The 16,738-nt window shown below is 45.3% G+C and overlaps 3 protein-coding genes across 6 annotated transcripts in view; all 3 read right to left on the reverse strand.

Moving 5' to 3' along the window:
- LOC308469402 (uncharacterized protein) overlaps window positions 1-7,079 on the reverse strand; it is a 38,244-nt gene extending 31,165 nt beyond the window's left edge. The window contains exon 1 of the mRNA XM_080991795.1: window positions 7,020-7,079. The gene's annotated coding sequence lies outside the window, so the exon portion shown is untranslated. The remainder of the gene's footprint in view (window positions 1-7,019) is intronic.
- LOC308469838 (uncharacterized protein) lies at window positions 176-5,741 on the reverse strand. Of its 3 annotated transcripts, XM_080992842.1 has the most exons (5): window positions 5,567-5,741; window positions 5,317-5,443; window positions 3,606-3,689; window positions 1,895-3,041; window positions 176-1,709 (listed from the first exon to the last, which is right to left on the reverse strand). In XM_080992842.1, exons 1-4 carry the CDS (start codon window positions 5,642-5,644, stop codon window positions 1,927-1,929), a joined length of 1,404 nt encoding a protein of 467 aa, XP_080848968.1. In that variant the 5' UTR covers window positions 5,645-5,741; the 3' UTR covers window positions 176-1,709; window positions 1,895-1,926. The 3 variants fall into 3 exon arrangements, with proteins under 3 accessions (XP_080848968.1, XP_080848967.1, XP_080848969.1); XM_080992841.1 differs by having other exon boundaries at window positions 176-3,041; XM_080992843.1 differs by lacking the exon at window positions 3,606-3,689 and having other exon boundaries at window positions 176-3,041.
- A 4,126-nt stretch (window positions 7,080-11,205) lies between the features above and the next one.
- Window positions 11,206-16,052, reverse strand: LOC308469921 (uncharacterized protein). Of its 2 annotated transcripts, none has more exons than XM_080993029.1 (3): window positions 15,966-16,052; window positions 14,778-14,855; window positions 11,206-13,401 (listed from the first exon to the last, which is right to left on the reverse strand). In XM_080993029.1, exon 3 carries the CDS (start codon window positions 13,220-13,222, stop codon window positions 12,053-12,055), a length of 1,170 nt encoding a protein of 389 aa, XP_080849155.1. In that variant the 5' UTR covers window positions 13,223-13,401; window positions 14,778-14,855; window positions 15,966-16,052; the 3' UTR covers window positions 11,206-12,052. The 2 variants fall into 2 exon arrangements, with proteins under 2 accessions (XP_080849155.1, XP_080849156.1); XM_080993030.1 differs by having other exon boundaries at window positions 16,006-16,048.
- Between the last annotated feature and the right edge of the window lie 686 nt (window positions 16,053-16,738).

A 16,738-nucleotide genomic window follows, 5' to 3' on the forward strand; every position in this document is an offset into this window, starting at 1 on the left:
GGGCCTTTGGGGGTGAAGTCCAACTGTGGGCAGCTTGCAGCACCTGCTGTGGCTGCTTCATGTCATCGGCAAATGCTCAATGCCGGCAGAGGGAGGAGCAACTCCAGATGAACTCTGCTTTTGGCCTGCTATACTGCCAGCTCTTTCTACAGATTTCTGAAAGATGGGCCAATAGTAATAGCTACAATAATAATTTATTATTTATATACTGCTCTTCTGGCTGGGTTCCCCCAGCCACTCTGGGCAGCTTCCAACAGAATAATAAAAACACGATAAAACATCAAACATCAAAAACGTGGGCACAGAGATCCCACTCTCCACAGGGAGACGACTCTCCTGAAACCACTGGCAATGCCCACATTTCCCAGTGCCACCTTCCCTCCCCATGTTGGTTGTTCCCCTCAGCACCTCCTTTATTCTGGCTGCCACCAGGGATTTTTGCTGTTAATGTAGCCATGAATGAGAAGCTATTGCAAAACAATTCATAAAATATAAACAACATAGGTCAGTTTAAAGCTTACTTTGTGCACATAAGACAACCGTCCCAGTCTTTCTGTGTTTTCATTGTTCCCTTATTGCAATTATAAAAATGGGCTTTATGCTGCTGTTCTTATAACAGGGAGCTGGACTTGACCCTTGGAGTCCCTTTTCAACTCTACAGTTCTAGGATTCTAGAGCCAATCCTGCTTCCTAAACACCACTGTTGTCAGGGACATAGCCGCCCAGAACGGTGCTGAGACGTCTGAATGGGACAAAGAGCCGGACAAGGAAAGGATGGCTTTTTCTCCTCAGCTACGAATGATCAAAGAAGAAGAAGAAGAAGAAGAAGAAGAAGAAGAAGAAGAAGAATCTGCTTTTGTAACATCTGGGTGACATTTTAAAAAATGTAAGTAAAATATTTAATATAATTATATTTATATATAGTATTATAGTAGCAAGTGGGGGTAATAGGGAACTGTACAGTCATATCTCGGGTTGAAGTAGCTTCAGGATAAGTATTTTCGGGTTGCGCGCTGCAGCAACTTGGAAGTAACGGAGCGCATTACTTCCGGGTTTCGCCGCTTGCGCATACGGTAAAAATGACGTCATTTGCAGAAGCAGTGAATCATGACCCATGCAGACACGGGTTGTGTTCGCTTCTGGATGCGAATAATAATATAGGCCTACTAATAAAGATGAATATTTTTCATCATAGGGGCCTACACAACACAAAACACTGTTCCTGTACGTAGGTTTTATTTTATTTGTTTTTTATCTTATATTTTGGAAATGTACATCCAGGTTTCTTCCTTCAATTTTTTTGGGGTGCCCCTAGAGAGTGGGGCCCTAAGCTATACCTTATACGTAAATCCGTCACTGTCTGTGAGATCGTTGATGTTTACTAAGAATTACACTCTTACAGAAGCAGCTTCCACAATCCATACATTTAAATGGTTTCTCTCTTGTGTGAGTTTGTTGATGTGTTGTAAGAGCTCCACTCTCACTGAAACTCTTCCCGTGATCAATACCTTTAAATGGTTCATTCATGTACAGTAAGTATAGTGGTACCTCGGATTACAGATGCTTCAGGTTACAGACGGGTTAAGAACTTTACTTCAGTATGAGAACAGAAATCACATGGCGGCAGCGGGAGGCCCCATTAGCTAAAGTGGTACCTCAGGTTAAGAACAGTTTCAGGTTAAGAACAGACCTCCAAAACGAATTAAGTTCTTAACCTGAGGTACCACTGTATTCCATTGTGACTGAAGCTCTATGCACACACTACAGGTTTCTCTCATGTGAGTTTGTAGATATATGGTCAAATCTGAAGGTTCACTGAAGCTCTTTCCACACGCCAAACATTTATACGGTTTCCCCCATGTATGTGTTTGTGGAAGTCTTGTAAGTTGTCCACCTTCACTGAAACCCTTCCCACAATCCATACATTTAAATGGTTTCTCCGGTGTGACTATGTTGGTGCACAGTGAGTTTCCAACTGCAAATGAAGCTCTTTCCACACTCCAAACATTTAAATGGTTTCTCCCCTGTATGAGATCGTTTATGTCTTGTAAGAGCTCCACTCTGGCTGAAGCACTTCCCACAATACAAACATCTATATGGTTTCTCCCCTGTGTGAGTTCGTTGATGTTTTCTAAGAGCTCCACTCTCAATGAAACCCTTCCCACACTCCATACATTTAAATGGTTTCTCACCTGTGTGAGTTCGTTCATGTACAGTAAGTATTCCATTGTAACTGAAGCTCTGTCCACACACCATACATCTAAAGGGTTTCTCCCCTGTGTGAGTTCGTAGGTGCGTTGTAAGAGCTCCACATTGAATGAAACCCTTCCCACACTCCATACATTTATATGGTTTCTCCCCTATATGAGTTCGTTGATGTATTGTCAGTTTTGCACCTTCACTGAAACCCTTCCCACAATCCTTACATTTAAATGGTTTCTCCCCGGTGTGACTCTGTTGGTGCTCGGTGAGTTTCCAACTACAGATGAAGCTCTTTCCACACTCCATACATTTAAATGGTTTCTCCCCTGTGTGAGTTCGTTGATGTACAGTAAGTTTTCCATTTTCACTGAAGCTCTTTCCGCACTCCATACATTTAAATGGTTTCTCACCTGTGTGAGTTCGTTGATGTTTTGTGAGAGCTCCTCTCTCAATGAAACCCTTCCCACAATCCATACATTTAAATGGTTTCTCCCCTGTGTGAGTTCGTTGATGTTTTGCAAGAGATCCATTCTCACTAAAGCTCTTCCCACACTCCAAACATTTAAATGGTTTCTCCCCTGTGTGAGTTCGTTGATGTCTTGAAAGAGTTCCATTCTTACTGAAGCTCTTTCCACACTCCATACATCTAAATGGTTTCTCCTTTGTGTGAATTCCTTGATGTACGGTAAGTATTCCAATTTCACTGAAACTCTTCCCACACTCCATACATTTAAAGAGTTTCTCCCCAGTGTTAGTTTGTAGATGTGTGCTAAGGTGTTCACTCACACTGAAGTACTTTACAGATGGTCCCTCAAAATTCTGATCGCCTTCTCCATCACCTGGTTTAAAGTGGGAGAGAAAGATAATATTGTTAGGTATTCAAGGAAGAAAACCAGAGAAGTTAAAACAAAATAAGACCAATCAGCACCTTCTCTTCTTTTAACACCTCCAGTATTCTTCCCACTCCTATGTACCAAATTTATACGAAAGGAAAGGAAATCTGAAAATAGTCTCAAGAACACTTAGTATCCAGTTCTACCTTCAACTCCCATGTAACACTGAACACCAAGAGAAACTTTCTATGCTGAAGTGAGGCATCTATGGCCCTCCAGATGTGGTTGGACTCTAACTACCATCAACTCAAACAAAGATGGCCAATGACCAGGGATGATGGGAGTTGTGGTGCAGCCACATCCAGAGGGAGACACTTTCCCCCTCCTGTGAAAATGCTGCACCTCTGTATCCAGTTTTCTGCTTCCTCCTTGATCTGTAATTTATTCCTGATACAGTCCAACCCACTGTACACATCACCTAAACCTGCACCAGGATGCTGGAAAAGATGGGCCCTTGTTCTGATCCAAAAGGGCAAAGGTACAGCCTCACAGCAAAGTGGAAGTATGTACCTCTCAATTTGTCCGGGACAACATCCCTGTATTTTTCTGTTCCAAGTGAGGAGATGAGCTCAGACCTGAGTATCAGACACTCTGCTATGTGGAATAAGGAAAACAGAAGTGCTGTTTATATATATGTGTGACTGTAAAAATACACAGCAAAGACAGCAAAGTATCTGGTGAACTATTAAAAGTTAATAAATGATGTGGACCAGGAAACCTCATGCCACCATTATTAACCTGTCAGTCTCTTTCTATATTTTACATAGGATTTTTTTTGGGGGGTGAGGATTTCATACAACAATATCAGCTTATGAAGAGTTACCTACTGACAAAAGTACAGCATTGCTATAAACTACAATCTTCAACATCAACTTCATTGGACTTGTCATGTTGTTCAGATGCCTGATTATCGTCTTCCAAAGCAACTATTCTATTCCCAACTTAAGAATGGAAAGAATATCAATGATTAAAATGACAGTACTTCCCCAAATCCTCTTTGTCTTTCAGACAATTCCAACAATTATTGGGACAAAATGTTTTAAAGATTGGCAGAGGGACCTGGCCAATTTTATTTGGCAGGGCAGAAAAGCAAGAATGAAATTTTAATTGTTGACGGAACCCAGAGAAAGAGGAGCGTTCGTGGTCACGGAGCTCAGAAGGTACCTTGAGGCTGCATGCTGGACTTGGTTGAAAGACTGGATGCTGCTTAGGAATACCGAAGTCTTGGATTTAGAGGGCTGGGACAAGGTTTTCAGGTGGCATGGCTACTTATGTCATGATAAAATAAAAGCACAGAAAGGCTTCATGAACCACCTAGTGAGGAAGGCCTTATTCAAAGTTTTGGAGAGGAATAAATCCAAAGTTATAACAAAAAACCCTTGGTGGATATCGCCTATAGAGTCAACTGCCATTCATAAGAATAACATGAATAATAACTGACCAACTAACATAGACTTGGTGGATGAAACTGAAAAGGTCTGAAGAACTCAAACAACTAGGGATAAATTGGCTAGAATATTACCAGCTTAGGGTGACCTTTGAAAAAGATAAGATGTTAAAAGGGTTTGATAATAAAGCATCGATCTTAGAGAAGGAGGTTTTACAGAACACCCAAAAGACTCTCTCCAGAATGTACATGCTGTTACAGAATACTCAAATAGAAACAGAGGAAAAGGGAAAGGCCATAACAAGATGGGAGCAGGACTTAGGTTATGTAATTGAATATAAAGAGTGGAAAAAACTGAGAACAAAAAATATTAATTTTAAAGCAGATTGGAACCTTCTACCATATGAAATCGGCCCTGAGTGCTCACTGGAAAGACAGATCCTGAAGCTGAGACTCCAATACTTTGGCCACCTTATGAGAAAACTCCCTGGAAAAGACCCTGATGTTGGGAAAGATTGAGGACACAAGGAGAAGGGGACGACAGAGGATGAGATGTACAAAAGGGAGAAGCAAGCTAAGAGGAAAGTACATTTGGCAAACCCTCACTGTGATTAACTCCCGCACAGAAATCAATGTTCCCAATGTAGGAGGATGTGTGGATCCAGAATTGAACTCAACAGTCACTTACGAACACACCATTAAGACCGTGTTCATGGAAGACAAACTTACTTGGCTACGAGGATTCGCCAAAGATATGACATGAATAAATGGCTCAAACAGCAGATTCACACCTCCAACGTCTAACACACAAGAGGAATAAAAATGTGCCCTCACCTAGAGAGGCCACCAAGTCATAGTTCTCCTCCATGACTTCCTTGTGCAGAGCTCTTTGGCCAGGATCCAGCAGAGCCCACTCCTCCTCCGTGAAAAACACAGCCACCTCCTCAAAGGTCAAGAGGGCCTGGAAGAGGAAGAAGACAGAGCTTCTCTTTGGTCCCCATCATCCCCACTCAACACAGAGGGAGGCTGGGTGGTCCCATCTGTGCCTCTTCCCTCCTCCCTGCTCCCGTTGCTCTTTCCCTACCTGAGGAAGCTGCCTGGCTCCTCTTTCCACTCCACCTCTGAGAAGAGACAGTGCAAACAATGGTGCCTCAGAGGCCATTACGCTGACTGTAGGCGATTTGGAGGAGGCGTAAACTGGGCCACTTCTGGGACTCTCTCAGCTGTTGCCACAATGCATTTTAATGCAGGGAGCCACTCTTTAAGGAGAAAAATGCAGAAATAATGATAATAATTATTATTGATTGAATTTCTATACCACCCTATACCCGGAGGTCTGAGAGCAGTTCATAGAAAGGCGGATTTATTTACAGTGGGAGACATTTACACAGAGAACATATGTTTTATAAATACCAATAATAATAAATTAATACTGCCAAATTCTAATTATGAAAGCTCTGGAACACTTGAGATTATCACAAAAGAAACAGAAACTATTGACTTCTGGTGTAAGTATTTGTGTACCTGTCTCTCCCCCCCCCCCCCCGCCCAGACCGGTTCCCTGAAGGAGGGGGCCAAGGGGGGGGGGTGTTCCAGGCTCAGTGTGCAGAAATACACAAAAATGGGAGGCTGGGTCTTCAGGGAAGTTTTTAATATTTAATGCTGTATTGTTTTTAACACTTGATTGGGAGCCGCCCAGAGTGGCTAGGGAAACTCAGCCAGGTGGGCGGGGTATAAATAAATTATTATTATTATTATTATTATTATTATTATTATTATTATTTAAGATGGGGGGAATGTCACCTGGTGATTTTCAGTGCATAGGTGCCAGCTCCCTGGGTCCCTGAGCACCCACCCAATTCCCCATGAAGGGGCCGGGCACCCACAAATTTCGGTGCCAGGGCCATGCATACTGCATGGCACCCACAGCCCCGGGGACCCACGGTCGTGGGGTGAAACTGGCACAACCGGTTCCGTGTTCCAATCAGGTTGCATGGGGGGTGGGGGGAGAGCCCTTCTCTGGTTAGTTTGAGGCAGCAAATATTCCCCCCTCCCCCAGGATGCTGGTTTATCTCTGCGCTTCAAAAAGGAACTTGCAATGCAAAACCTGTTGGGGGGAGGGGGACCCCACTTTGCAGCAGGGTGGCCTTTATCCCGCCTCCCCCCCCCCGCTGATTCCCACAGGAAAAGGACGAGACCCCCCTTGCTTTCCTTTCACCCCCCCCTCCTCCTTCCTCCTTTCCCAGCTGCCCTGTTTGTAGATTCCGGGAGAGGGAAAGCAAATCCTTCTCCCACCCCCCATCCCCAAATAACCCCCCGAATGAGGATGGAGACCCTCTCCCCTCCAAATTGCCCCCCCTTCGCAGCCAACTGCACATTGCCTCTCCTGATTCCCAGAGGGAAAGGGGGGAGCCCTTCCTTGCTTTCATCCCCCCCTCACCTTTCCCCCCTCCCGCCCTGTTTGTAGATTCATGGGGAGGAAATGCAAATTCTTCTCCCTCCCTGCACCCCAAATCACCCCCCCCGAAATGTTGCACCTTCTCCCTCCTCCTTTGCAGGCCTCCTTCTCTTCCGGGGATGTGCATGGAGACCCCACCCCTCCAACATTGCCTCTACCCCCCCCGCCCTCCTCCGTCACTTCCTGCCTCGCTAGGAAGCGAGTTCGTTCACCCAGGGGAGGGGGAGGAGATCCCCCCCCCCATTGGAAGCAGAGTCCTAGGAATGTAGTGGGAAGGACGCCCCCCCCCCCATGGAGCCCAGTGTCCCTCAGCCTTTTCCCGACCATGGCAGCCTCCCGACGTTCTTTCCTTCCTGTGCGCCCCCCCTTCTGCCGGTAGAAGGGTAGCTATTTAAATGTTTTGCTTGTAAATTTATAGTTTTTATTTATAAATCCAATGCGAAGCAAGGACACTTCTCTTCTTTCTTTTCTTCACTTCCCACTTTGTGGCCCCCGAGTCTCGTGCTGTGCCCCCCCCCCATTTACACGATCTTCACCTGTGACCCCCTTGGAATATGCATCTCCCCCCCCACCCCATTTAGAAACGCTGTTCTAGTCTTTGTTAACGGAAAAATCTGAGGGCTCCCTTGGACAAAAAAGTAAAGACACCAACCAGAGCAATTGGAAGCAAAACAGCAGCCTGTAGGCTTGGCCTTTATTGAACTGTTGCAACAGGGTGTTCCCCTCCCTTGCAGGAGAGAGGAAAAGACCCAGAAAGATGGTCTGCAAGACCTTATAAAAACTTTTGAAATTCCCCTCCTCCAGTTCAAGCCCACCCCCAGAAACATCATACATACATTACAGAAAGGAGGGGTTGACATCATGCATACATTACAGAAGGGGTTGACATCATGCATACATTACAGAAAGGAGGGGTTGAGGGAGGACTTGTGGTGGTAACCTGAGTGTCCTGTCACCTGGCTTTCCCCCTGCCCATGAGTCACTTCCAGGAGACAAAGGGGAGTTTGCAGTTTCCTGCCCCCAGAGGGAAGATCTGATCATTGTCCTTTGTTTCAGTCCATGCTGAATCCACTACCATATGCAGGTTCTTTGTGATTTTGATTGTCTTCTGTCTGGGATTATCAGGGTTGACATAGCAACTGGGCAGGGCTCCTGTGGATGTGCTGGTATGCTGAAGGGATTATGGCTGACCAGAACCAAGCCACCCCCCTTTGATAGTCCTTGTCACATGGAGTAAAATAAAATGGAACAGTGCAAATCCGATGTATGGTTGATTTTCTATGAATTTATAACAGAAATGTGGCGTATGTAGTGTGTGAGTGTGAGTGTGTGTGAAGTTTGTGCAAACAGAATGATTGGGGTGGGGGGTTCCTGCTACATCTTTAACTACCTGGGAGTAAACCCCATTGAATTCGGTGGGACTCACTTCTGAGTAAAACTCTTGTGCAATCCTAAGGATTTTTACTCAGAAGTCATTCCCACTGAGCTCCATAGAAACAGGTTTTCCCAACTGGCCAACCTGTTTTTCAAAAGCGAAGTCATGGACCCCCACTTTTGATATTTTCCCTGTCTCTTCCATAGTTTCTGTTGTGTGAATGGTGCTGCGGACCCCCTTGGGGGGGGGAAGGTTCCCTGGAGTAGGCAGACTACCTATTGGGAACAGCTGCTTTAGCGCTCTGATTTCAGGAGCCGGACCGAACCTTTCCCCACATTGTACACCCCCGTATGGTTTCTCCCATGGGTGTCACACACCTGCTTAATTTGAGATGCTCCCACACTCCCCTGTGCCACCTTCCCATGTCGTGCAAAACATGCAGAGAGGAGTTAGGTCTTTCCTGGTTCTCCCCCTTGTGATAGGAATTTTATGGTCTTAAATATATGGCAATGTTCATAAGTGTACCAGCCAAGCACATACATAGATCAGCACAGGAAGGCCAACCTGGAACCATTTTGATTCCTAAACTGACCAAATCTTTTCTCTGCAAGGTCAAAATAGAAAAGCCTCCCCATTGTCTTTTCCTTCACAAATCCTGTCTTAAGGGTATGTCTGTGTTTTGAATAGGGTGTGAGCCTGTGACATGGCCCAGGAACTAAGTATTTATCATTACAAAAGACTGGCCAGGCTACCCAGGAAATCCAATCAAGTAACCTGCCAGACAGGAGATAAACAACAACAGGAGAAAAACAATATTAAAATTTCTGTTTTAGACTGCCTTTTCTGTGATGTAGGTGTGATGTATCTGAGGGGTGGTCTTAGGTTACACCCCTTCTGTGATGTATGTATGATGTTTCTGGGGGTAGTCTTGATCTACAGGGTGGCAATTTCAAAAGTCTTTATAAGGCCTTGCACACCATTTTTCTGGGTTCCTCCTCCTCTCCTGCGGGTGAGGGGAGCACCCTGTTGTAACAGATCAATAAAGGCCAAGCCTACAGGCTGCTGTTTTGCTCCAAGTAATTCTGGTTGGTGTCTTTGTGTTTTTGTCCAAGGGAGCCCTCGGATTTTTCTGTTAACAAACTAAAGGTAAAGGTAAAGGGACCCCTGACCAATAGGTCCAGTCATGGCCGACTCTGGGGTTGCAGCGCTCATCTCGCTTTACTGGCCAAGGGAGCCAGCATACAGATTCCGGGTCATGTGGCCAGCATGACTAAGCCGCTTCTGGCGAACCAGAGCAGTGCATGGAGACACCGTTTACCTTCCTGCCGGAGCGGTGCCTATTTATCTACTTGCACTTTGACGTGCTTTCAAACTGCTAGGTTGGCAGGAGCAGGGACCAAGCAATGGAAGCTCACCCCGTCTCGGGGATTTGAACCACTGACCTTCTGATCGGCAAGCCCTAGGCTCTGTGGTTTAACCCACAGCACTACCCGCATCCCACTAAACACCCCCTTTATTCCTGCTGCCACCAAAGATAATGTCTTAGCTGAACATTTCGCCCTCCACGTAGCCAAGAATGGCAATTTACTTATAATAACACTATATAAGGGTTTCAAGATTACAGAAATGTAGTGAGTTATTAGTTACCATGTATGTACAACCATACATGCATGGTAACTAATAACTCACTACATTTAGTATGAATTCATTCCAAATATCAATATATATGTCCAAACAGAGTCTGCGTCTATAGGCAATCCGTTCATGTGTTGCATCTTCTATCGTGTTGTCATGTTTTTATTCTTCCAGTTAGTTCATCAGTATCAGCCTCTTGGCAACCATTAGGGCGCAAAGAATCCATTCTTCTTGTCCTGTTGTCAATTTTCAATTCTTGAAAATTGACAACAGGATTGTTCAGCTATGATTCTGAAATCATAGGCATTGGCACTGCTGTTCACAGAAAAGGACTGGACTACATGGTTGTGAATTTTCCTCGATCTTTTAGTTTCATCTGATTTTTAACTGCTTTGAGGGTTTTGGCAATCAAGCAGTGTTTGAGTTTATGAAATAAACAAGTTAACTAAATATAACTCTGTTATTCTATCTGCCTTGTATCCAAGAAAAAGGCCCCAGGTTCACACACACCCCGGCATCTGGAAGAGGCTGCTGCTGCCAGTCAGTGGAGACATTCCTGGCCTATATCGACCAATTACCTGACTCCCTAGAACGCAGCTTCCTGTGCATTGGGGCTGCTGTTCTGTGCTTTCGGGGGGGGGGGGAGGTTGGACTTTTGAGGCCCAACAAAGCATATTAATCCCAAGTCAAGGTACTGCAGTGGCTCCTGTGTGGGACCTGGGAGACCAGGGTTCAAATCCAATCCCTGGGCAACCTTGGGCCACCAGCTGTGTCTCAGCCTAGCCTACCTCACAGGGGGGTTGATGTGCGGATCAAAAGGGAGCTGCAGAAGTGTCCAGGTCACCTCTACTTCCTTGGAGGAAAGGCGAGATACAAAGCAACAATTACTTTTCTAAATTAATGTACAACTTTACATTGAAACACCAGAATATCACATACACGGAATGAAATTAAATTTGTTCATCTCAAGGAAGAAGTGAACTCGAGGGAAAAACTATGCTCCGGATAGTAGGACGTACACCCATGGGTTGAATTTACAAGAAAGGAGGTTCTGACTAAACATCAGAAAGAATTTCCTAGCAGCAAGAACAGCATGGATGCTTTAGTTGAGATTCCTGTATGGCAGTGGGTTGGACTAGGTAACCTGTGGGGGCCCTTACAACTCAATAATTTGGAGATTCTATGATTTAAATGTTTTTCCCCAGGAAAGCTTCTGCACACAATGACTGGAGTAGTTTGTAAATAATACTCGTGGTTTGACTGTTGCCAGCCTGACAAGTAAAGATTTATTTTCAACCAATTGGGTAATGCAGATATTTTTCTCACAAATAGCTAACCAGATACTGTGGTCAATGGCATTAAAAGCCACTGAGAGATCCAGCACAACCAGGAAAAAGTTTTTACCTCTGTCCCTTGCCCGCCAGAGATAATCAACCAGCACCACCAGGGTGGTCTCAGTCCGATGGCTGGGCCTGAAACCCAATTGGGACAAATGCAATCTAAATGGTCCATATCCTGCAGATATGCCTGGATTTATTCTGCAACCAAACATACATTTAAACATACATTTGCCAAGCTGACATACCAACTGTGTGAGAAGGACAATTGTAATTTCAAGGAAGAATGGGAACTATTTACAAACTATTTAAAAAGACAACAAAAGGATTTGGACTCCTTGGCAGGTTTTGAATAAACATCCACAAATTCATTAGTAGAACATATGATAGATAATGTACAATGATATGTACAATTTTATAACATGCAGAGAATAATATGTATAAACAAATCAAAGAGGGGAGCTGAGGGAAGTCTCTGGAAGGGGGGAGAGGGAGGGAGTGGGGAAAATGTAATTAGTTATATTGATTTATAAACGTGATTAAAAGTGATTAATTTTATTTATTTTTTAAAAAGCCACTGAGAGATCCAGCAGAACCAGGAAACAGCTTTTACCTCTATCCCTAGCTCGCCAGAGATAATCAACCAGCACCACCAGGGTAGTCTCAGTCCAATGGCAGGGCCTGAAACCCAATTGGGACAAATGTAATCTAAATGGTCCATATCCTGCAGATATGCCTGGATTTATTCTGCAACCAAACATACATTTAAATAGTTTTTCCCATGTGAGTTTGCTGATGTCTTCTAAGCGTTGTACTACTGGTGAAGCTTTTCCCACAATCCATGCATTTAAAAGGTTTCTCCCCTGTATGAGTTTGTAGATGTACATTAAGATTAGAACTCTGAATGAAGCATTTTCCACACTCAAAACATTTATATGGTTTCTCTCCTGTATGAGTACACTGATGCATTTTCAGCGATTCTCTATGACGGAAGCATGTTCCACACTCCATGCATCTAAATGGTTTTTCGCCTGTGTGAGTTCGTAGATGTATGGAAAGTTTTGCCCTTTCACGGAACGTCTTTCCACACTCCGTGCATTTAAATGGTTTTTCCCCTGTGTGAATTTGATTATGTCTTCTAAGCGTTCCACTCTCTCTGAAGCTCTTTCCACACTCTATGCATTTAAATGGTTTCTGCCCTGTGTGAGTTCGTAGATGTATGGAAAGTTTTGCCCTTTCACGGAACGTCTTTCCACACTCTGTGCATTTAAATGGTTTTTCCCCTGTGTGAATTTGATTATGTCTTCTAAGCGTTCCACTCTCTCTGAAGCTCTTTCCACACTCTATGCATTTAAATGGTTTCTGCCCTGTGTGAGTTCGCTGATGGTTTTTAAGTTGTCCGCTTTGACTGAAGCTCTTTGCACACTCCATGCATTTAAAAGGTCTTGCCCCTGTGTGAGTTCGCTGGTGTATTCTAAGGGTTTGACTGTGACTGAAGCTCTTTCCGCACTCCATACATCTGTATGGTTTCTCACCCGTGTGAGTGCGATGATGTGCATTAAGGTGCTTACTCAAAAGGAAGCTCTTTCCACACTCCATACATTTAAATGGTTTCTCACCAGTATGAGTGCGATGATGTGCATTAAGGTGCTTACTCAAAAGGAAGCTCTTTCCGCACTCCATACATTTAAATGGTTTCTCACCCCTGTGAGTTTGCTCATGTATACGGAGGCATCCACTTTTTTTGAAGCATATTCTACACTCAAAACATTTATATGATTTCTCTCCTGTATGAGTACATTGATGCATTTTCAGCGAATCTGTACGACCAAAGCATTTTCCACACTCCATACATTTAAATGGTTTCTCCCCTGTGTGAGTTCCTTGATGTTGTGTAGGAGTTCCATTCCTACTGATGTCCTTTCCACAATCCATACCTTTAAATGGTGTCTCCACTATTTCAGTTCCTTGATGTGAACTAAGTGTGTTCACTGACTGAATCACATTGTATGTTCCACAAATTTAAATGATTTTTTCGTGATTCCTAATGAAAGTACAGATTGCTCTGTCTGTCCTCTCTATTTGCTTGCATTGGCGTAGGGGGAAAGGAAATCCTGTAGAAGAGAAGAAGAGTTTGGATTTGATATCCTGCTTTATCACTACCCGAAGGAGTCTCAAAGCGGCTAACATTCTCCTTTCCCTTCCTCCCCCACAACAAACAGTCTGTGAGGTGAGTGAGGCTGAGAGACTTCAGAGAAGTGTGACTAGCTCAAGGTCACCCAGCAGCTGCATGTGGAGGAGCGGGGAATCAAACCCAGTTCACCAGATTACGAATCTACTGCTCTTAACCACACTGGCTGTCCAAAGAAGAAACAAAAGAATATAACACACATCAAGTGCCTTTGGTACCTTCTCTTATTTTAACATCTCATACCCTCTTCCTTCTTCTATGTGCCAATTGTTTAGGAAATGAAATAATGTCAGATAATAGCATTGCATCAACTTTTAATAATAATCAATTATTGTTAATAATGCAGCATGATCTAAGATACAGTGCTTCTCTAAAACTGGCAATTTAAATAAAGAGGTTCCTCACAGGAAAGGGAGCTGCTCTCCCTCCATGAACATGCCCTTTATTTCTCAGGTTCAGAATTCCTAATGACTTTTTTGTCCTAATCCCTTAAATGTTTGGTTGCAAGTCTCTTTGGGTAAGATAAAGTGACTAACAAATTCAATTAATCATAATAATGGACTACAACAGACATGTTCATCCGGTCGAGCGCGATTGACCAATAGATCATGTGAGTGATCCTGGTTGATCATGGGATTACTGGGATAGGCTTCAGTTGTGCAGCTCCCTTTGATGGGGAGGAGAGAGAAAGGGCTGGCTTTGGGGGGCGGGGAGAGCTGCTTAAGGGGGAGGGGGGCTGGCTTGGGAGGGTGGAGAGATGACTGGCTCTTCAGAGAGAGAAGCTTTGCCTCCCTTTAATCCCCCCCCAACTGAAACTCCCCCCTCCTGCATCCAGTTAGCCACCTCCTTCCACCCACGCACCCCACTCCTCATTCCCCCAGTGACAATGGGTAGATCACTGCCAGTTTTTTATACTGGGAGTAGATCGCAGTCTGTTGGGAGTTGGACGTTCCTGCACTACAGGAACCCCTGAATTTCAGTAGCAATCTTCCCGATCCCTTAAATCCCAAAGACATGAGAATAAAGATAGTGGGTAATACTGGGAATCTGGTGGAATAGAGAGGAGGAGTGGGACGTAGTTATCACTGCGTAAAGGTAAAAAAAAGATACCTCTGCCTACAACCTTCATAGCAATGGGCAGGGAAGGGTGGACTGGAGGCAACGTCTCTCCACAGAAACATGGGTAAATGGGTGAAATTGCAGAAGACAAGCCAAAATTGGGTCATCCTCTCAATCCGGCAGGACTTTTGATATATTTTTACGTAGTGAAATGTCTCACTGCATACTGCAAGAGCTTACCTCTCAATTTCCCCTTCACGTTTCTGTATTTTTCTTTTTCTAGCAAAATGTGCTTAGACTTGTGAGTCAGAGTCTCTCCTGTGTGGAACAAGTAAAAGAGAAGTGCTGTTTATGTCATATGTGATTGTCAAAGTCTTCAGAAACATTCATCTTTTGAAGCAAAAACAACAAAGTTCCTGGTGGCCCATTGGAGGCTAATATAAACCGCAGCATCAGCTCACGAAATGTTACAGACAAAATTACAGCATTGCTATAAACGATAATCCCACCCCCTCCCTTTCTCTCACACACAGTGTTTGTGGAATTCTGTACTCTCACACACCTCGCCTGTAATACTGGCAATCCTTGGCCCGAATATGCACATGAATGTGTGTAAAGCCTCCAGTCACAAGCATTGTCTACCCTAATAATGGACCCTTTGTCCTTTTAAGCACCCCAGACTGGGAAGGTGCACGCATTCACTGTCTTTGGGTGCTGATGGATTGTGTCTCAGCTTGCAACTCCCTTTGACATATAGAAAGGTATAGAAAGGCTGTCCATATATCTATTATACACAAATCCTGAAAGAATTTCCATAGCACCTCCAGCCATTTTTTTTTTTGAGTAGTGGACCACATTATCCCCTCAATTAACCATGCAGTGGAACTAAGGCTTAGAAATGAAACCCTGGGAGAGGCAGACGGGTTTTGTCTGGCCCTTCCTGGAAGAGGATTCCAGATGCAAAGACCTGCTCTGGACAATCCTCTCTCCTTCCTCTCAGGAACTTCCTGCCTTTTCCTCTCCTCTCCAGCTGGACCAATGGCCTGGCTTGGTGTAACGCTGCTCTACCTTCTGAAGCCCCTAGCAGCAGCTGGCCTGGGGGATGGAGGAAGGAGGGTCCAGCTTCCAGGAAGGAGGGGAGGGTGGGGAATTGGACCCCCTCCCAATTTCAGGGACCCCTCTCCCCAAGGCAGGTTTCTGGGCAGGAGGGAAAAGCCAAGGCAGCGTCTCCGGAGATCCCCCCGCCAGCGCCCAAGTGGGAGACCTCCCTTCCAAAGGGCAGCGTCTCTTTCTCCCTCTGCACCCCTTTGCCAATGCTGGACGGGGCTTTCCTCCCCCAGGGATGCTTCCCTCCTTCCTCCCCATGTTCCTCTGCCCCCTCCGTCCCCAGTCTCTCCTGCGCCCAGAGACCCCCTTGGCACGGCTCACCCCTCGCCCTGCGCGCGGAATCCCTCTCGAGCGCACCGACCTCTCCATCCGGAGGAGCCTCCCAAGACGAGCGGGGGGGCGGGGGAGGTAAGAGGCGGAAGTGGGGGAGGGAGGGGGGGTCTCTTCCCAGGCCTCTCTAGGCATCGCGGCTCTCTCGCTTTCATGGACTCTCCTTCTCTCCAGCCAAAAGAGGCGCGCCCCGCCAAGAGCGCCCCGAGGTATTCCTGCCAGGGGGAAACGGGGACGCATCCCGAGGGGCGCTTGTTTGGTGGCCTCGGTTGAACCCCCAGCCCTGTTTGGGGATGGGGGCCCTTATAGGGACGCCCTTGGCGGCCATCTCAATTCCATTCCTGCAAAGGTGCCCAAGGGGTGCAGGGCAGCTGAGCATCGCTTGGCCGGCCAGATGGGCAAGATGATTATAATGATGATGATAATGATAATTTTATTGTTTGTATGCCACCCACCTGAATGGGTTTGCCCAGCCACTCTGGACGGCTGCAAACAAACAAAAAAGCAAAAACTTCCCTAACTAGGCTGCCTTCAGATATATTTTAAGAGGGTGCCACTACCGAGAAGGCCCTCTGTCTGGTTCCCTGTTACTTCACTTCTTGCAGTTAGGGAACCACCAAAAGACCCTTGGAGGAGGACCTCAGTGTTTGGGCTGAGCAATGGAGGTGGCCGTTTAAGGCTTTAAAGGTCAGCACCAATATTTTGTATTGTGCTCAGAAATGTACTGGGTGCCGATGAACTTCTTTTAGGACTGGTGTTATATG

Source organism: Podarcis pityusensis (genome assembly GCF_964106645.2).
Source record: "Podarcis pityusensis genome assembly, chromosome: 2".
Taxonomy (NCBI): Eukaryota; Metazoa; Chordata; class Lepidosauria; order Squamata; family Lacertidae; genus Podarcis; species Podarcis pityusensis.

Excerpts from the sequence above, each read along its gene's own strand:
- LOC308469838 (XM_080992842.1), bottom strand. The coding sequence starts at position 5,644 with ATGGCCTCTGAGGCACCATTGTTTGCACTGTCTCTTCTCAGAGGTGGA. Across the intron at positions 5,444-5,566 it reads GAGCCAGGCAGCTTCCTCAG|GCCCTCTTGACCTTTGAGGA; the intron begins GTAGGGAAAGAG and ends TTCCTCTTCCAG. Across the intron at positions 3,042-3,605 it reads TGTCCCGGACAAATTGAGAG|GTGATGGAGAAGGCGATCAG; the intron begins GTACATACTTCC and ends ACTTTAAACCAG.
- LOC308469921 (XM_080993029.1), bottom strand. The coding sequence starts at position 13,222 with ATGGATTGTGGAAAGGACATCAGTAGGAATGGAACTCCTACACAACAT.